The sequence below is a fragment of the Stegostoma tigrinum genome, chromosome 19 (genome assembly GCF_030684315.1).
Source record: "Stegostoma tigrinum isolate sSteTig4 chromosome 19, sSteTig4.hap1, whole genome shotgun sequence".
Lineage (NCBI taxonomy): Eukaryota > Metazoa > Chordata > Chondrichthyes > Orectolobiformes > Stegostomatidae > Stegostoma > Stegostoma tigrinum.
This window is the reverse complement of record NC_081372.1, coordinates 55,561,349-55,582,587: the sequence shown is the minus strand read 5'-3', so window position 1 is coordinate 55,582,587 and position 21,239 is coordinate 55,561,349. Positions and strand designations below refer to the sequence as shown.

Here is a 21,239-nt window from a genome sequence, read left to right as displayed (position 1 = left end):
GTTGTTAGTGACATTCACTACTGTACAAAACCGGTGAAATCAACACTGAACCCCAACCCACAGTTGTGGAGATAATTCACAGACATCTTAAGAGGATGTCACACAGATGTGATATTATAGTGGTTTGAGGTGTCAAACACTGACAATTTTGTTGTGGATGGAAAAGCTATGTGTTTGCCTTGATTATAGCACAGTTAATAATAGTTTCAAGCAAAAATAGATGAATCAAAGATTCAATATGAAAACAGTAGTTTACGTTTCAAGTTACATGTCATGAAAACAGAATTTAATTGATTCACTCTGAACTTATGGCCTTAAATTTTATTCACATCAAACCACAGAAATCCTAGAACTCTCTTCATGAAAATAAGCATTTGACTTATTCAGGAGCCTTGGATAGACAGCCATGTCGAAGTTCCACTCCATACATGTACGCATGACTGTTTTATTCATGGGTTTAAGTATAAAATCTTCAGTGGTATTGGGTTTCTTTTTATTTTGAAATTTGTGTTTCTTGTATTTCAATCAATTGATCAGGTTGAGACATGTAAATAAGGCAACTCCATTAGACTTGCAACTTATCCTTCCAACTTCATGCTGGCTTCCTGCTCTCTACTTGTAGCAAGTACTTTTGTATTCACGCATGAATTTCATACTATTTTACATGACATTTAAAAGGGAGAAAACTGTTAATGCAACTAATCTAATAATGTTTAAACTTATTCTCTGCCTTTCTTATTGTAGGTGAATATTCTACAGAGTATATTGAACTTTGCAGTAAAGATAGTGGTGTTACCGAAAATCAATGGTAAGTTTGAGGCAGAGATGGCCGAGTGGTCTTATTGCTGATGGTTAATCCAGACAGCTGGATAATGTTCTGGGGGATAATAAAATGTGAGGCTGTATGAACACAGCAGGCCAAGCAGCATCTCAGGAGCACAAAAGCTGACGTTTCGGGCCTAGACCCTTCATCAGATAGGGGGATGGGGAGAGGGAACTGGAATAAATAGGGAGAGAGGGGGAGGCGGACCGAAGATGGAGAGTAAAGAAGATAGGTGGAGAGGTAGGGAGGGGATAGGTCAGTCCAGGGAAGACGGACAGGTCAAGGAGGTGGGATGAGGTTAGTAGGTAGCTGGGGATGCGGCTTGGGGTGGGAGGAAGGGATGGGTGAGAGGAAGAACCGGTTAGGGAGGCAGAGACAGGTTGGACTGGTTTTGGGATGCAGTGGGTGGGGGGGAAGAGCTGGGCTGGTTGTGTGGTGCAGTGGGGGGAGGGGACGAACTGGGCTGGTTTAGGGATGCAGTAGGGGAAGGGGAGATTTTGAAACTGGTGAAGTCCACATTGATACCATATGGCTGCAGGGTTCCCAGGCGGAATATGAGTTGCTGTTCCTGCAACCTTCGGGTGGCATCATTGTGGCACTGCAGGAGGCCCATGTTGGACATGTCATCTAGAGAATGGGAGGGGGAGTGGAAATGGTTTGCGACTGGGAGGTGCAGTTGTTTGTTGCGAACTGAGCGGAGGTGTTCTGCAAAGTGGTCCCCAAACCTCCCAGTCGCAAACTATTTCCACTCCCCCTCCCATTCTCTAGATGACATGTCCAACATGGGCCTCCTGCAGTGCCACAATGATGCCACCCGAAGGTTGCAGGAACAGCAACTCATATTCCGCCTGGGAACCCTGCAGCCATATGGTATCAATGTGGACTTCACCAGTTTCAAAATCTCCCCTTCCCCTACTGCATCCCTAAACCAGCCCAGTTCGTCCCCTCCCCCCACTGCGCCACACAACCAGCCCAGCTCTTCCCCCCCCCCCACCCCCCCCACCCACTGCATCCCAAAACCAGTCCAACCTGTCTCTGCCTCCCTAACCGGTTCTTCCTCTCACCCATCCCTTCCTCCCACCCCAAGCCGCATCCCCAGCTACCTACTAACCTCATCCCACCTCCTTGACCTGTCCGTCTTCCCTGGACTGACCTATCCCCTCCCTACCTCCCCACCTACACTCTCTCCACCTATCTTCTTTACTCTCCATCTTCGGTCCGCCTCCCCCTCTCTCCCTATCTATTCCAGTTCCCTCTCCCCATCCCCCTCTCTGATGAAGGGTCTAGGCCCGAAACGTCAGCTTTTGTGCTCCTGAGATGCTGCTTGGCCTGCTGTGTTCATCCAGCCTCACATTTTATTATCTTGGAATTCTCCAGCATCTGCAGTTCCCATTATCTCTAATGTTCTGGGGGACCCAGGTTTGAATCCTGCCACAGCAGATGGTAGAACTTGAATTTTTTTAAAAATCTGGAATTAGGAATCTAATGATAACCATAAATCTATTGTTGATTGTTGGGAAAACCCCAGCTAGTTCAGTAATGTCCATTAGTTGATTCTTAACTGCCCTCTAAGCAATTAGAGATGGGCAATAAATGCTGCCTAGCTAGTAATGTCCTTAATCATGAATGAATACAGAAAACAAAATGGAACATGACAGTGGACAGTATTAAGAATTCACCTTCACAGCATTAAACTCAGAGGCTGACATTTCGAGAGATACACTTTTCATGACTGCTTTAATTGCAGAGATCAGTGTTCTGTTTCAGAGACTGTCTTGCAAACCAATTTTGTTTTCGATATGCTGTAGATTTTGGTGACTTACTTTGAGGATGATTTTAGCTTAATGTGAGGTGGGAAAGATATAGGATCACACAGCACATCTATTGTATACTGCACTTATGTAATATTACTTTGCTGATTAGAATGGGGACAATGATCAGGAAGGGATTACACAGCGTGCAACCAATCAGTCATGTGATGGACAGATTCGGTCACAATTGTTCACAAAGCATTTCAGTTTCTTTCCAGATTTTAATATCGATGAGCTAATATAGTCTGCAATCTCATGAGTGCTCTTTTGGCATAGCCTCTCCCACTCCAACTCACTGACTTGTGGCTGTGCAAAATGCCAAGGATGCCATGCACAGCCTTTAACTTGTGGTTTCTCCCCGCCACCGTCCTGATATTTCTGGAGTGGCGCCTGAGGCACCTGCTTTGGTTTTAACAGAGTCAAATTCACAGTCTTCAGAAACTCAGTCACAACTTCAAGTGGTGGCATAGGGGAAAGTCCCACTGGCCTAGTAAACCAAAAGCCCAGCATAATTAATGCTCCAGAAGCAAGGGTCCAAATCCCATCACAAACGTAGAAAATAGGTGAAGAAATATGCCATTTGTCTCTTTGAGGCTGCACCACCATTCAGTATGATCATGGTTGATCATGCAATTTCAGGATCCCTCTCCCACATTCTCTCCATACCTCTTGATCCTTTCAGCCGCAAAGGCCACGTCCAGCTCTGTCTTGAATATACCTCACCAATTGGCCCCTACACCTGTCTGTGGTAGAGAATTCCACAGGTTCACAAATCCAAGTGAAGCAATGCTGCCTCATCTCAGTCCTGGATGGCTTACCCCTGTGATCCCTGGTTCCGGACTTCCCTGACATCAGGAGCATTCTTCCTGCATCTAGCCTGTCTAGACCCATCAGGATTTTATATGTTTCTGTTTCTATGAGATACCCCCTCATTCTTCTAAATTCATGCCAGCAGCTGGAATTTAAATTTGATGAATAAATGATTCCGGCATTGGAAGTAGCTTCAGTATTGGCGACAATGAAATTATTATTGATTGCTGAGGGGGAAAAGAAAGAAATCTACTGTCTTTATCTTGTCAGTCTACATGTGACTCCAGACCAACAGTAATGTGACTGACTCTTAAATGCTCTGTCAAACGGCATAGAAAACTCAGTTCAAGGGTAATTGGGAATGGGCAATGAGTTTTGTCCTTTCCATCAAAGCCCACATCCCATTAATAGGATACAGAAAAAAACATGAGGACTTCAAGATGACGAAGTGCCAGTATTGGACTGGGGTGGACAAAGTCAGAAGCTACATGACACCAGCTTATATAGTCCAACAAAATTTGTTTGAAATTGCAAGCTTTCAGAGCACTGCTCCTTTTTCAGGTGTAAGCTTGTGATTTCAAATAAACATGTCTGACTATAACCTAGTGTCATGTGATATCTGACACTTTACATCTTCAACGCATTTCAAAATGCTTCACAGCCAATGAATTACTTTTACAGTAAAGTTACTATAGTTATCTCGGCAAATGCTGATGTCAATTTGCTGACAGCATGATCTCAGAAACTTGAATTGGGATGAATGACCAATTCATGTTGAGTGAAGAATACTGGCAAGAACACCAGTCAAACTGTCTGCTTTTCTTAAATAGTGCCATGGGATCTTATATAAACATCTAAATTAGTTTAATAAAAAGATAAGTATTTTGCCAAGGCAACATTCCATCATTTTTTACTTTGCTTAGCTTCTGGACTGGGGACTAAGTCCATAACTGTTAAGTCTTCTGGTTCCCATCAGTATGAAGTAACCACATTTTTGCTTCAAAACACTAAACTTTCATCTGATCTATTTATTACTGCTGTCTATATGGCTGGTAGTCTGATACTGATACATAGATTATGTACCTTTTATAATTATACAGAGCACATGCCAGCAGTGCCCCGGGACATATGTTCATGTAATAACTAGTTCCTTGCTTTTTATTAATAATATAATAACTTTCCAGTTTGAACCAAACTTTTATTCTAAATTTCCTTTACCCCTGTAGCATAATAAATCAATACCCACATGTTGTGGAATGTTGAAGGAGTGTAGGAATGTGACTGGGTAGGATTGGTGTGAAAACTGAAAAGAAGACACATTTTGTAAAAGCTTTTCACCTTGCACTCATCAGGACCCTTCACAAGAAAGGCTAAAAGGGAAAACAACATTGATACTATATGAGAGGAGAGTTGTTGGTTGGCAAGTGGATGCTGATTGGCCTGTAAGAAAGGGTTGTCAGTCAGGCTCACAGTGTGGCACATTTGCATGACTATTTGCTCCACATAATAAAACTCAGGACCTTGATTTTGTAGATAAAAAGAATTTGTACAAACATTGAACCTGTTTCAACTCAACAAAATAGGTAACAGTCATACTCTGATTCATTTCTCAGGGCATTACCTTGACTAAACAGGGTGAAGCTGCCTGATTTAAAATATAAACAAAGCCTATCAGTTAACTGTCAATCATTAACTGGTGCAATTTCAATGGCAATACCATAACCAATCAGCACTCTCCTTTCTTGCAGCAAACATGTTGTTTTTCCTTTATTTTGATATTTCTTGCAAATTGTCCTGATGAGTGCAAGATGGCAAGCTTTGAAAAGTATCTTCTTTCAGATACATTTAATTCTGTGAATGTTGTACAAAATTGTCATGTGTTTCTTTACAGAAAGATTGGCCAATGGATTTCCACTACCCAGAGTGGACCACTTAAGCTTTGTAAATCCTCTGATTAAGGTGAACCAGGTGAGTAACTGAAGGATACATTCATAATGATAGTCATTATGTTTGACATACCAAAGTTAGGTAATGTATCTAACTGGAGGAACCCACAAGGAGGTAGTTATCTCTTAAAGAAACAAATGTGAGAGAGAGAGTCATGTTGTTTTTCTCTCTTGTCTTACCTTGGGATACTGCCTATGGCTAATTTTTTTTCATAAATATATAACATTCTGGTGTGTAGTCACTGTCTGATTTAAGCCAGATATTAATACAAATTAAATAGCAATAAAGGTGACAGAATTTTAAATGAATTGAGCTGATAATCACTCTGTTTAAATGGTTCAACATCAAAGCAATTCCCATACTCAAAACCAGACAGATATTCAGATTAGCAGATGAGGAGTTGGGGGTGGCGGTGGTATTATCACTCGACTGTTAATCCAGAAACTCAGCTGATGCTCTGGGGACCCAGGTTTGAATCTTGCCATGGTAGATGGTGGAGCTGGAATTCAATTCTTAAAAATCTGGAATTAACAATCTACTGATGACCAGGAAACCATTGATTGTCAGAAAATCCTATCTGACTCACTAATGTCCTTCAGGGAAGGAAATCTACCATCCAAACCTGGTCTGGCCTACATGTAACTCCTGACCCACAGCAATGTGGTTAATTGTTAACTCCTCTGTGAAATGGCTTAGCCAGCCACTTAGACTTTGGAGCAATTGACACAACTGAATGAAGAAACCAAACTGGATGGACCATCTAGCATCGACCTAGGTACCAGAAAAGGCCATGGTAGAAACAGGCCTGTCGGTCCTCCAGCAGCCTGATACATCTCAATCATATATAATAGACAATGCCCCAGACACCGCTATCACCATCCCTGAATATGTCCTATCCCACCAGCAGGACAGACCCAAAGGAGGTGGAGGCAGAGTTATATATAGTTGGGGAGGGAGTTGCCCTGAGAATCCTCAAAATTGACTCTCAACCCCACGAAATCTTGTGGCTTCGGGTTAAACTCTGGCGAGGAGACCTCCTGCTGATTTATCACATGCCGTCCTCCCTCAGCAGATGAATCAGTACTCCTCCACATTGAACATCAGTTGGAGGAATCACTGATGACAGCAAGGACACAAAAAATGTACTCTGGGTGGGGGATTTCGATGTCCACCAAAAGAGTGGCTCAGGTCCAGAAGGACATAGCTGCTAGACTGGGACTGTGGCAGGTGTTGAAGGAACCAGCAAAAGGGAAAAAACATTCTTGAACTCATCCTTACCAATCCTCCAGCTGCAGATGCATCTGTCCATCACAGTATTGACAGGAGTGATAACCACACAGTCCATGGAGATGAAATCCCACTTTCAAATTGAGAATACCCTCCGTTATACTGAATGGCACCATCACTGTGCTAAATAGGACAGACTTCGAACAGATCCAGCAATTCAGGACTGGGCATCCATCAGGACCTGTACTCTATCACAATGTACAATGTCATGGCCCAGCATATTCCCCGCCCAACCACTCCCATCAGTCAGGGGATTAACCCTGGTTCAATGGAGAGTGCAAGAGGACTTGCCTGGAACAGTACTAGTCCTCGCTGGTGAAGCTACCAAAAGGGACTGGCATGCCAAACAGCATAAGCAGCAAGACATAGACAGAGATAAGTAATCCCACAACCAAAGGATTAGGTTTAAGCACTGCAATCCTGACAAATCCAGTTCAGAGTGCTGGTGGAAATTAGAACAACTTATTGAAGGAGGAGGCTCCACAGATGTCCCCATCCTCCATGGTGGAAGAGCACAGCACATCAGTACAAAAGATAAGGCTGAAGCTTTTGCAGCAATGTTCAACCAGAAGTGCCAAGTGGAGTCTATCTCAACCTCCTTCAGTGATCCCCAGCATTACAGATACTAGTCTTCAACCAATTTGATTCATTCTACCTGATATCAAGAAATGGTTGGAGACATTGGATACTACGTAGATTTATCAGCCCTGACTACATTCCGGCAATAGTACTGAAGACTTGGGCTCCAGATCTTGCCGTCTCCCAGCCAAGCTGTTCCAGTACAGTTACAAACACTGGTATCTACCTGATAATGTGGAAAATTTCCCAAGTATGTCCTGCACACAAAAAAAGACACATCCAACCTGGCCAATTACTGCCCCATCAGTCCACTCTCGATCAACAGTAAAGTGATGGGACGTGCTATCAAGAAGGACCTGTTCAGCAGTAACCTGTTCAGTGATGCCCAGTTTGGGTTCTGCCAGGGCCGTTCACTCCCTGACTTTATTACAGTTTTGGTCCAAACACAGACAAAAGAGCTGAATTCCAGGGGTGAGGTGAGAGCCCTTGACATCAAGGCTGCATTTGACTGAGTGTAGCATCAAAGATCCCTAGCAAAACTGGAATCGATGTGAATTAGGGAGCAAGTTCTCCACAGATTGCAGTCATTCTTGGCACATGGCAAGATGTTTGTGATTGGAGATCAATCATCTCAGCTCCAGGACATCTCTGCAGGACCCTCCTCAGGGTAGTGTCCTAGGCCCCACCATTTTCAGTTGCTTCATCAATGACCTTCCCTCCCTTACAAGGCCAGAATTGGGAATTTTTGGCAATGATTGCACAACACATGTGCAATTGCTCAGATACTGAAGCAGTCCATATTCAAATAAAACAAGGTCTGGTCAATATCCAAGCTTGGGCTGACAAGTGGCAAATAACATTCATGCCACATAAATGCCAGGCAATGAACATCACCAAAAAAACAGAACCTAATCACTGGCCCATGACATTCAATGGTGTTACTCACTAAATTCCCCACTATAAGCAACTTGGGGGTTACCATTGACCAGAAGTTCATTTAGACCCGCCACATAAATACAGTGGTTACAAAGCACTGAATAACCCATCATCTAACTCCCCAGAGCCTGTCCACCATCTACAAGGTATAAGCTATGACTGTGATGGAACATTCCCCACCTGCCTGGAAGGGTGCAGCTCCAACAACACAAAAAGCTAGACACCAACCAGGACAAAGCAGCCCACTTGATTGGCACCACATCCACAAGCATCCATTCTGTCCACACTGATACTCAGTAGCAGTGTGTACGATCTACAGGATGCACTGCAGATATTCACCAAAGATCCTTAGATAGCACTTTCCAAACCCACGGCCACTTCCATCCAGAAGGACAAGGCCTGCAGATATTTGGGAACAGCACCACCTGCAAATTGCCCTCCAAGCCATCCTGACTTGGAAGTATATTGCTGTTTCTTCATTGTTGCTGGGTCCAAATCCTGCCTCCCTAGGGGCATTGTGTGTTGATATACAGCAGATGGATTGCAGCAGTTGAAGAAGGCAGCTCATGACCATCTTCTCAAAGGCAGCTTAGGGATAAGCAACAATCACTAGTGCAGCCATTGATTCCAATGTCTCGAGTGAATTAAAAAAAGGGTGATCTTCCACCACTTTTCCCAGTTTAAAATGCTCCTCAAATTGCCTGTGCACTTGGAGATCTGGTTGTGGTAGCCACATGAACTCAGCGTTAACTTTCTTTAACAGCAGTCACCATTGAAACCTGACTCATTTCTGTTTCTCCGGTGGTAATGCTTTCTTTAAACTCAATTTAAATTTATCTGAGAGGGAACGTACTATAACGGCACCAGCGACAAGACACTTAACTAATGTGCAGAGGCTAGAGAAGCTGTGCTTGTTCTTCTTTTGAAGTGATTTAGACAGAATAGGCACAGAAGCACGATTTCCAGAGACAGAATGGACAGTATCTAATGTTCACAAATTTAAGATAATTGGTAAAAGCTCCAAACGCAACGAAGAGAAATGATTTTATATCACAAGTTACAATCGGGAATGGACTGCTAGAAAACAGAGTGGAAGGAGATTCTATTGTATCTCGCAAGGAGAAGTAAATAGCTACTTGAAAAAGATAACAACAATAAGGAAAGAGCATTAGAATGGGACTCATTAGAAAATTCTTTCAAAGAAGCCCAATGAACCAAGTGGCCTTCTCTAGCACTGTGACTGTGTTTCTATTCCTTTCATTCAGCACTACAGGAAATAAGCATTTTAGGTGCACAGCAATCTATGGAAATACATGAAGCTAGAATATGCAAACTAAACTTTGATGCTGTGTTTCCAAGCATGTAATAGAGTTTACTGAGACAGAAGAGAAGTTCATTTACAATGTAATGTTGCTGTTTTTCAGGATGTTTTGGTGATTGCAACTGACATCCGTTATAGTTCCTAACCAGTTGTTGTTTACAACAAATACCATGATGGAAACAAGTCCAGACCTGGAACAATTCAACCATTTCTTATGCTGAGAATTGCTTACTCCTGTCCTTAGATAAAAGTTTTGTATGTTTTCTGTCAAAACAACTTTAATTTCTAATTCAATCCTTTTCATCAAACAAGACATCCAATGAAAAAGAAAGCAACCAGTAAAAATAATTCTAGTCACTGTTGTTTAGTCATCAAATAAGAGACGAAACAAAGCCACAATTTTTTTATACATTCATGGTGTGTAGACAGCGCTAGCTAGTCCAGCATTTATTGCTCATTTGAATTGCCTATGAGAAGATGCTGGACAGCCACCTTCTTGATCAGATGCAGTAATTGCAATAGTAGGATCCAGTACTTTGCAGGGTAAATGAACTGTTTCTGAATAGCATTTACTCTCCCTATTAGTCAATATGTGGCTGATTTACTGAGCGTGTTTGTGAAGTTGTTACTGTTTCCTGTGTGGTTCCCTGATATTTCTTGTTTCTCTTTTAAATCAAATACAGTCTGTGGCAAATATATATTTGAATCTGTGAGTCAAGTTATTATACCAATCTCCCCGCACATTTGGAAGAGCACTAGGTTTGAGAAATTAATTTAACACACTTGAAGAACAGATTCTCCTTCATCATCTACTGTTTCTTCCGAAGTTTATTTACAAAAATACAATGAATCACTTATTAACCACCATGTTATAGAGGGCTATGTCATTGTAACCATACTCATTGGAGTTTATTGCTCAAACTGTCTGATGCTATTCTACCAAAATTGAAGATATGCTTTTCGTCAGCAAATGATCAATAAAATGTTTGAGTACTACTTCCACATGCTATCAAACATAACATGGATTTAATTGCTTACTAATAGGGTTCCCATGGTTCTCGTCATAAAATATACCATCCCATTAAAAGAGGTTTTATAATCAAAGTTTAGCAGGATACGTCGTGGAAACTCATAGGTATCTTTAATACCCTAAAAGGGCAACAGGTATACTAGCTTCATGATCTCCCTCATTCTGAATCACATGTATATTACTGGATCTCCCTAACTAATAACAATGTGGTGTACTGTCACAATATAGCAAGTCATGTAGTGACCCATCACCACCCTCTCAAAGGCAAGCACAGATGGACAATAAATCCTGGCTTTGTCAGTGATGTCCATGTCCTGAGGATAAATTTAAAACTTTCAGAAATAATTGTGACAGAGCATAATGTATGCAAGAGGAAAATAGTTTGTATCTAAAATTTAAGGCGAGCTGTTGTGTCTAAAAAAACAAACATTTGCAACAATTGTTCCAAGACACAAACAACATTATCTCTGTTAGTGCTACTGATATAAAAGTAAATGTGTATTAATCATAGAATCCATAGTGTGGAAGCAGGCTATTTGACCCACACTGACCCTCTGACAAGCATCCCATCCCCCTAACCTATTCCTGTGTAACCATTCATTTCCCATGACTAATCCACCTAGCCTGCACATCCCTGGACACATTGGGCAATCCGTGGCCAATCCACCTAATCTGCACATCTTTGGACTTTGGGAGGAAACCAGAGTACCCAGGGGTAACCCAAACAGACATGTAGAATGGGCAAACTTCATACAGAAGGTCACCCAAGACTGGAGTTGGACCTGGGTCCCTGGTGCTGAGAGGCAGCGGTGCTAACCACTGAACTACCGTGTTGCCTTCAAATATTTCAACAAGCTTAGCCACTTCTAAAACCCTTTCATCTTCCAATTATCTTTGAAAATCTGCACCACAATCAATGTTTGTCAAAAATACATTGGCAAACTATGATCAATCTAGGTAAGAGTAAATCACCAGTTATTTCAGCATCCAGTTGGATCTTGGTAAAACTTAAATGATGATTAAAAACATCCAAACAATGTCAAAAAGTCAAAGACTACATGGACAACTCAGCCTGTTTCATACAATTGCGGCCCATGTGATTTGCTGGAAGGGTGAACTAGGCTTTTTAAAAAAAAAAGTGAAATTCCTCTCTGAGCCATGTAGGTAATTGTAAGTGTCCGGCAGATTCCTCTGGCCCTGCATTCTTAGATGTACCTATATTTTCTAAGAGATGGTATCTTACCCCAACCAGATACAGGTTCTCGTTTGAAGAAACTCAATAAGAAGTTTGCATTCTCACCTCACCACTGGAATTCAGCTGTTTTGCTGATGCTAAGACCAATCCTATAATGAGATCCTGGTTTGTTTTATTGATGCTTTTTGTCAGCAAATTAATGTTTTGAATTTTGGTAGAATAGCATCAGAGACAGCTTGAACAATAAACTCCAATGAGTACTGTTACAATAACCATTGATTCTGGTAGACCTCAAACTGAGTGCCAGTGAACACATTATTGTTGAGGAAAAGCCAAAGGAAAATACCTCACGTTAAGACTGTTGCTGTGGCAAACAAACTAAAAACATAGGTTAAAGCTTAGTTAAGTGGTGACTAATACAATAAAGAAAATGTACTTTTGCTTAAGCTAATTAATGCAATCTAAACATGCCACTATGAAAGTTTTTGCTTTGCTATGCTATTGGGTCATTTAGGGCAGTGCAAGATCAAGTCCCAAATTTATGCAAGTTTTCAAGCAGGCTCACCTCACGTTGCCCTACCAGGTCAAAGTTCGCAACGTCCTTTGAAAATCTTTCCACTCAGTCTGAGTGTTCTAGGTTCAACTTTCAACAGAAAGGCCTGCCTTAGTAATTCCATGTTTCTTAAATTTCAGAAATCTTGGTCTGTCCTGCCCTCTCCCATTCAAACAGAAAATGAACTTTTTATAAGGATTCTGACTAGTTGCCAACACAAAAAACAACTCATCCTGCTTTTCACAGCAGTAGCCATTGCTTCTCCATATAGCAGTAATTCCTTTACCTCTTTCTCTCTCTCAGCGATTCTTTTGCAGATGAAATAGAGCTGAAGTGGGCAAGCACTGTCTGTAGGCCTAACCTTTATACAGATATGTAGATTCTGTTGGCATAACTCTACTGGAGCTAAGTCACCATACAAAGCTGTGGGTAACCACTCTCTCCCCGTGTCTTCCAGCCAGATTTCAACTCAGTACAAGTAATATCCACTAATCCCAAAGCTTTTGTCTATGAGTGAAATCTCTTTAGGTATCTTATCAAGTGTTTTTTGCTGTCCAAGTAAACAATAACTAGTTGGCTTCCCTCATTAACCACTTTCCTAAGTTTCTCAAAAAATTACAATTATATTTGTAAAACATGGGCTTTTTATGAAGCCATCTTGGGTAACATGTCCCTTGTTATCTAAGCAACTTTATATTGCATTCTCTAATTCCTTTAAACATTCTTTGTTATTAATGGGCCTATTGTTACACGGGTCTGTCTTGTCATGTTTTTCGAAGATGGTGCTTACATTAACCTCCTCAGATTTCTATGGGGCATTCTCAGTGCAGTTAGCTGCTAAAATTACAAGCAGTGATTTGCATAGCACATTACTCTTCTTCCTGAGGACCTTTGGGTGGATAGACTGAAACATTGCACTCTTAATTTTCAAGTTCTTATTTCTCACTAAAATAACAGATTATTGAGCTACGGACAAGATGACACCACAGAAGGATTGGAAAAAATGAATCAGAATTTATAATCAATGTGTTTTTAACTAGGTGTTGATGTAGTTGGCAAGCATGGGTGAGATAGCTAACGCAGACTTGCTCTAAATTTGAACACGTGCAACAGATTTTTGGATGGTTTGAAGTTTATGGAAGGCAGAACATGGAGGAGTAGAAACTTCAATGATTGCCTCCAATTCTCTTTTCCACTAATAAAGTAGGTATAACACAGATGGAGAGAGACTTCAAATGTAAAACTTGGCAATGATACTCAATTAATTTGTTTAAACTAACAATGGTTGTAGAGGTTTACTGAATGTTGAGATATTCAAACTGAAGGCGGTTTTGGCCTTCAAACTTGATAGGCTATGAACTTCCCCACAAACTAATTTAAATAATTCCAATTCAGTTCCTGTCAATTTTGATACCAAAAGTACTACAGTGTAATAAATTTTTTTCCAAGACCAACATAGGTGCAGGGGTAGGCCATTCAGCCCCTTGAACCTGTTCTATAAGATTATGGCTATCCCCTGATCTAATTCCATGTACCTGTCTTAGTTAAGAAGTATTGATCGAATGGACTGCTTTATCCTAGATACCTCTAAACTTCATGAATGTGGATGACACCAGTGGCTAGCACTGCTGCCTCACAGTGCCAGGGACCAGGATCCAATTTCAGCCTTGGGTGACTGCGTGGAATTTGCACATTGTGTCTGCGTGGATTTCTGCTGGGTGCTTTTGTTTTCTTCCACATCCAAAAATGTTCAGGTTTGAGGGACTGGCCACGCTAAATTGTCTCTTAGTGTCCAGGGATGTGTGCCCAGCTGAGTGGGTTAGCTATGGTAAATGACAGGGTTAGGGTGAGATGTTCTTCAGAGGGTTAGTGCAGACATGATGAGCCAAATAGCCACTTTAACATATTATAGGAATTCTGAGACTTCTATGTGTTTGTAGCTACACCCATCCAGGTCGGTGTCAAATAATCTAGCACACTCCTCGTGACCTTCTAGATTATAGAGAAAGCTGGAGGCAGATCCAATGCTGCTGGTTTAACAGACATATGGTTAATGATAATGGGAGCTGCAGAGGCTGGAGAATCCAAGATAATAAAATGGGAGGCTGGATGAACACAGCAGGCCCAGCAGCAGCTCAGGAGCACAAAAGCTGACATTTCGGGCCTAAACCCTTCATCAGAGAGGGGGATGGGGTGAGGGTTCTGGAATAAATAGCGCGAGACGGGGAGGTGGACCAAAGTTGGAGAAAAGAAGATAGGTGGGGAGGTAGGGAGGGGATAGGTCAGTCCAGGGAAGACGGACAGGTCAAGGAGGTGGGAGGAGGTTAGTAGGTAGGAGATGGAGGTGCGGCTTGGGGTGAGAGGAAGAACAGGTTAGGGAGGCAGAGACAGGCTGGACTGGTTCTGGGATGCAGTGGGTGGAGGGGAAGAGCTGGGCTCGTTGTGTGGTGCAGTGGGGGGAGGGGGACGAACTGGGCTGGTTTTGGGACGCGGTGGGGGAAGGGGAGATTTTGAAGCTGGTGAAGTCCACATTGATACCATTGGTCTGCAGGGTTCCCAAGCGGAATATGAGTTGCTGTACCTGCAACATTCGGGTGGCATCATTGTGATATTCCATATTAAGCAGAGGTTCACCTGCACATCTGCCAATGTGGTATACTGTATCCATTGTGGCTTCTTCTACATTGGGGAAACCAAGCGGAGGCTTGGGGACCGCTTTGCAGAACACCTCCGCTCGGTTCGCAATAAACAACTGCACCTCCCAGTCGTGAACCATTTCCACTCCCCCTCCCATTCGTGAACCATTTCCACTCCCCCTCCCATTCTTTAGATGACATGTCCATCACGGGCTTCGTGCAGTGCCACAATGATGCCACCCGAAGGTTGCAGGAACAGCAACTCATATTCCGCTTGGGAACCCTGCAGCCCAATGGTATCAATGTGGACTTCACAAGCTTCAAAATCTCCCCTTCCACCACTGCATCCCAAAACCAGCCCAGTTCATCCCCTCCCCCCACTGCACCACACAACCAGTCCAGCCTGTCTCTGCCTCCCTAACCTGTTCTTTCTCTCACCCATCCCTTCCTCCCACCCCAAGGCGCACCTCCATCTCCTACCTACTAACCTCATCCCACCTCCTTGACCTGTCCGTCTTCCCTGGACTGACCTATCCCCTCCCTACCTCCCCACCTATACTCTCCTCTCCACCTATCCTCTTTTCTCTCCATCTTCGGTCCGCCTCCCCCTCTCTCCCTATTTATTCCAGTTCCCTCTCCCCATCCCCCTCTCTGATGAAGGGTCTAGGCCCGAAACGTCAGCTCCTGAGATGCTGCTGGGCCTGCTGTGTTCATCCAGCCTCACATTTCATTATCTCAGATGGTTAATGATGTTGGTTGAGTTAAGGCTTTGAATAGTGATAGCTCACTTCATCATAGGAGGCAAGTTGTAAGTGCTTATTGCTGATGGTTCTGTTAAAGTTTGCCAATGAAACAGCAGAAGGTGGTACCGATAAGGAGGCTAACTTGAAGAACTCTTGGAATGATGTTTGTGAAATGGTGATGATTTGCTTCCTACAATCATTAATATTTTCCTTGCATCAGCTTCAACTTCAGCCACTGAAGAGATTCCCTGTTTCCCACAGTCGACCTAATTTGCTCAGACTGTTGGTGCTAATTTGAGTCAATTACTGCTTTGATTCTAAAGATGTGATTTTACCATTACTCTGTCAATGTGGACTTAACAGATAAATGCCAATCATATTGCACAGCCCTTCCCTCTCCAATGACACTGAAAAGCTCCAGTTAGTTTGTTAATGCAAATAATAACCAATGACGAGAGAATGATAAATAAACTGCAAACTTAGGAGGAAGATAGCATGAAAACACTGCTAATTAAAGAGTGTAGGACAGAATTTCAGCTGGATTCAGAAGTTGATAATTTTTGCAAGTTCAGGACTGATGGATTTGAAAGAGGAAATTTAAAAGCAGCAATTATAATAACATGAGCAGCTTTCCTGGTTAGATCATGATTGTTTATTGTAAACAAACAGGTAGCCTGTCTCAATAAATTAATAGCCCCTCTAACAATAACAATCACATATTAACCAGTTAATATATCCTCCCTGGGTGAAAGATGGCACAATAGACTTGCTCAAGGAAATTCCACAAAGCCCCATTTGATGTGATGGAATATGCTTAAAAAAAAATTCCAACGCTAGTTTAAGCCAAAGGAAATATTCAAGCATCCTAGTTTGTTCTGCACTACAAGCAGAGAGAGAGAATTGTTTGTGTTTGTGAATAAAAGATGGCTTGGGAATTCAAAAACAGAGCATCAATAAAGTGACAGACATACGGGTCACTTAGTTTCCCTGCCTGTTTGGCTACTAAGTGTCCAAATTGCATGCAGGAGGGGTGAAAATTGCCAGGTTAGGAAGATTTTCAGAGTCAAATCTGTTTCTTTCCTTTTCAACTTCAGGATATGGCTAGTTTGCCACCTCTATTAGGGTCAAGCACCCTTGGAGATTTTTTTCTCTCCAACTATGATTGTCCTTTGACCTGTTATTTCCAAATGCTTTCATTCTAAAGCCATTATATTTCACTTTAATGCTTTTTAGGCTAGATTATTAAAATTAAGTTGGTTTTCTTCTACTTTAAATGTATGTAATTAAGTGTGTGTTTTAAACCAAATTTCCTCAAATAGTCAAGTCCCTCATTGAAAGTTTGAGTTTAGCTTTGGCCTTATTAATTATTTTGATCCAGCAGCAAAAAAGCTGGAAGCATTGCTGCCTCTGACCTCAAATCATGGATTGTTGGGTGGACTTTCTTTTCCAGCTCATTGGTTGTGTGAGAGAGTAAGTGTTAGAAAGAGTTAATGATCAGAAGTGCCTTAAGCACCCCCCACTATAATGCCATTACATGAGCATGGGTGGGAGAACAACTTCAAATCTTGAAGGAATAAAGACCCCAACATCAAGCTTCCCTCAATCTCAGCACAATGTAATTTATATTAAAGAGAAAAAGAGGAGGGGGTGTAGCACTACTAATCAGAGAAGGTATCACAGCTACAGAAGCTTCCATTGTCGAGGAAGATCTGCCTACCGAGTCAGTGTGGGTGGAAATTAGGAACAGCAAGGGAGTAGTCACCTCGTTAGGGGTTTACTACAGGCCCCCCAATAGCAGCAGGGAGATTGAAGAAAGCATAGGTCGGCAGATTTTGGAAAAGTGTGGACGTAGTAGGGTTGTTGTAATCGGTGACTTTAACTTTCCTAATATTGATTGGAACCTCCTTCGAGCAGAAGATTTGAATGGAGCTGTTTTTGTAAGGTGTGTTCAGGAGGGTTTCCTAACGCAGTACGTTGACAGGCCGACGAGGGGAGAGGCCATTCTAGACTTGGTGCTCGGAAACGAGCCGGGGCAGGTATCAGATCTTGTGGTGGGAGAGCATTTTGGTGATAGTGACCATAACTGCCTCACATTCTACATAGCTATGGAGAAGGAGAGGATTAGGCAGAATGGGAGGATATTTAATTGGGGAAGAGGAAACTATGATGCGATTAGACATGAGTTAGGAAGCATGGACTGGGAGCAGTTGTTCCATGGTAAGGGAACTATAGACATGTGGAGACGGTTTAAGGAACAGTTGTTGGGAGTGATGAGTAAATATGTCCCTCTGAGACAGGCAAGAAGGGGTAAGATTAAGGAACCTTGGATGACGAGAGCGGTGGAGCTTCTAGTGAAAAGGAAGAAGGTAGCTTACATAAGGTGGAGGAAGATAGGGTCAAGTTCAGCTAGAGAGGATTACATGCAGGCAAGGAAGGAGCTCAAAAATGGTCTGAGGAGAGCCAGGAGGGGGCACGAGAAAGGCTTGGCAGAAGGAATCCGGGAAAACACAAAGGCATTTTACACTTACGTGAGGAATAAGAGAATGGTCAAAGAAAGAGTAGGGCCGATCAGGGATAGCATAGGGAACTTGTGTGTGGAGCCTGAGGAGGTAGGGGAAGCCCTAAATGAGTTTTTTGCTTCTGTCTTTACGAAAGAAACGAACTTTGTAGTGAATGAAACCTTTGAAGAGCAGGTGTGCATGCTGGAATGGATAGAGATAGACGAAGCTGATGTGCTGAAAATTTTGTCAAACATTAAGATTGACAAGTCGCCAGGCCCGGACCAGATTTGTCCTCGGCTGCTTTGGGAAGCGAGAAATGCAATTGCTTCGCCACTTGCGAAGATCTTTGCATCCTCGCTCTCCACTGGAGTCATACCTGAGGACTGGAGAGAGGCAAATGTAATTCCTCTCTTCAAGAAAGGAAATAGGGAAATCCCCGGCAACTATAGACCGGTAAGTCTCACGTCTGTCGTCTGCAAGGTGTTAGAAAGGATTCTGAGGGATAAGATTTATGACCATCTGGAAGAGCATGGCTTGATCAAATACAGTCAACACGGCTTTGTGAGGGGTAGGTCATGCCTTACAAACCTTATCGAGTTTTTTGAGGATGTGACTAGAAAGGTTGATGAGGGTCGAGCTGTGGATGTGGTGTATATGGACTTCAGTAAGGCATTTGATAAGGTTCCCCATGGTAGGCTTATTCAGAAGGTCAGGAGGAATGGGATACAGGGGAACTTAGCTGCTTGGATACAGAATTGGCTGGCCAACAGAAGACAGCGAGTGGTAGTAGAAGGAAAATATTCTGCCTGGAAGTCAGTGGTGAGTGGAGTTCCACAGGGCTCTGCCCTTGGGCCTCTACTGTTTGTAATTTTTATTAATGACTTGGACGAGGGAATTGAAGGATGGGTCAGCAAGTTTGCAGACGACACAAAGGTCGGAGGTGTCGTTGACAGTGTAGAGGGCTGTTGTAGGCTGCAGCGGGACATTGACAGGATGCAGAGATGGGCTGAGAGGTGGCAGATGGAGTTCAACCTGGATAAATGCGAGGTGATGCATTTTGGAAGGTCGAATTTGAAAGCTGAGTACAGGATTAAGGATAGGATTCTTGGCAGCGTGGAGGAACAGAGGGATCTTGGTGTGCAGATACATAGATCCCTTAAAATGGCCACCCAAGTGGACAGGGTTGTTAAGAAAGCATATGGTGTTTTGGCTTTCATTAACAGGGGGATTGAGTTTAAGAGTCGTGAGATCTTGTTGCAGCTCTATAAAACTTTGGTTAGACCGCACGTGGAATACTGCGTCCAGTTCTGGGCGCCCTATTATAGGAAAGATGTGGATGCTTTGGAGAGGGTTCAGAGGAGGTTTACCAGGATGCTGCCTGGACTGGAGGGCTTATCTTATGAAGAGAGGTTGACTGAGCTCGGTCTCTTTTCATTGGAGAAAAGGAGGAGGAGAGGGGACCTCATTGAGGTATACAAGATAATGAGAGGCATAGATAGAGTTGATAGCCAGAGACTATTTCCCAGGGCAGAAATGGCTAGCATGAGGGGTCATAGTTTTAAGCTGGTTGGTGGAAAGTATAGAGGGGATGTCAGAGGCAGGTTCTTTACGCAGAGAGTTGTGAGAGCATGGAATGCGTTTCCAGCAGCAGTTGTGGAAGCAAGGTCATTGGGGTCATTTAAGAGACTGCTGGACATGTATATGGTCACAGAAATTTGAGGGTGCATACATGAGGATCAATGGTCAGCACAACATTGTGGGCTGAAGGGCCTGTTCCGTGCTGTACTGTTCTATGTTCTATATCTAATTACTATCATGTAATAAATTACATACTGTTTAAGACAAGAATCTTTTCTTGTTAACCTACCATTTCCTCTACCACACTAGACCAAGCAGTTGCTGGATGAGGGGATGCATTTGTTTGGAAACTGGCAAAAGCAAGTTCTAATGGTTATCCTTGATTTAGTCACTCCCTCCCTTGGTAGTCCTTCCTTCTGACTGGGCGTGCTTGGACTAGTTTATCATTCTCTACTGCTGTCTCTCTCAAAACTTGAGGTTGGGTTGTTTCCACGATTTAGAGATTGCTTGAGTCTCACTCTCAGGTTGAGTGCCAGCTGCTGGCAAGAAAAAGAGAACAGGCAGGGCAGTAAGCAATGACTTGCTTCTGGTCATGAGCGCTAAGAGGGCAGTACTCATGACACTGCCACAATGTAAATGTTCTGTGTCATCACACTTGCCTCAAATGTGTTTGATTTGGAGCCTATTTACCATCCTCTGAGAAAAAGAACAAGAAATGACATCACCAACCCAAGGAAACCTAAACAGATAAAGGAAAGCGGGACATAACACCAGCGCTTCACAAGAGGCTCACTGACGATGTTACCTAGAATGGTGACAAAACGTCTGAAATTAAACCTTCCAGCTCAGCGAGCAAACTCACATCCAGGACCTCAACCTGAGCTACAAATCTTCTCAAAACTCACTTGAATCTAGTATAGATTTAATTACTTTTACGCACAGGATACTCAACACGAGACATGGAACTTCAAGAGGGCACATGTTGAAAAATGTAAGGGAGAACTGGTCACATAATTGACAAAGTGGACATTCAAGGAGAAGACTGCAGTCCCTGTTCTAGCCTGCATTTTCATTTGTGCCATTGCTAAAGCTTTACTGCAGTGTTTAATTACACAACACAGTAATATCGAGCTGTAAATATAACGTGGAAACCAATTTCAATTACATTTTAAAACACTAACTGTAAATTTTCACATGCAAGCAGGTTTCTTTTGGTTTGTAGTCAGTTGCAACATACCTGGGCATCATGTTTATTGTCCCACAATAAACAGCGTATAAGATATAGCGGTCACCTGGGAGTGCTTTTTCTTTGCCGAACATTTCTGAACAGGACATACTCCGGATTTCCAGTTCATTCTCTTCACATAAAGGTTGCATGTTACATATGAAAACATAGGGTGTCACAAGGTCAATCAAATGTGCTGAAATCAAATTAAACTTAAGTTGTCCTGAAAGACAGCTCCATTTACTCTTGGCTACAAACATAAAA

General features: G+C 42.6%; 1 protein-coding gene across 2 annotated transcripts in view; it reads left to right on the top strand.

The window, feature by feature from the left end:
- Positions 1-10,212, top strand: part of LOC125461594 (bactericidal permeability-increasing protein-like) — a 64,886-nt gene extending 54,674 nt beyond the window's left edge. For both annotated transcript variants that reach the window (XM_059652864.1, XM_059652863.1), the window contains exons 15-17: positions 745-808; positions 5,336-5,412; positions 9,618-10,212. In XM_059652864.1, the coding sequence (XP_059508847.1) occupies positions 745-808; positions 5,336-5,412; positions 9,618-9,659 (183 nt within the window). In that variant the 3' untranslated portion in view covers positions 9,660-10,212. The remainder of the gene's footprint in view (positions 1-744; positions 809-5,335; positions 5,413-9,617) is intronic.
- Positions 10,213-21,239: the final 11,027 nt, after the last annotated feature.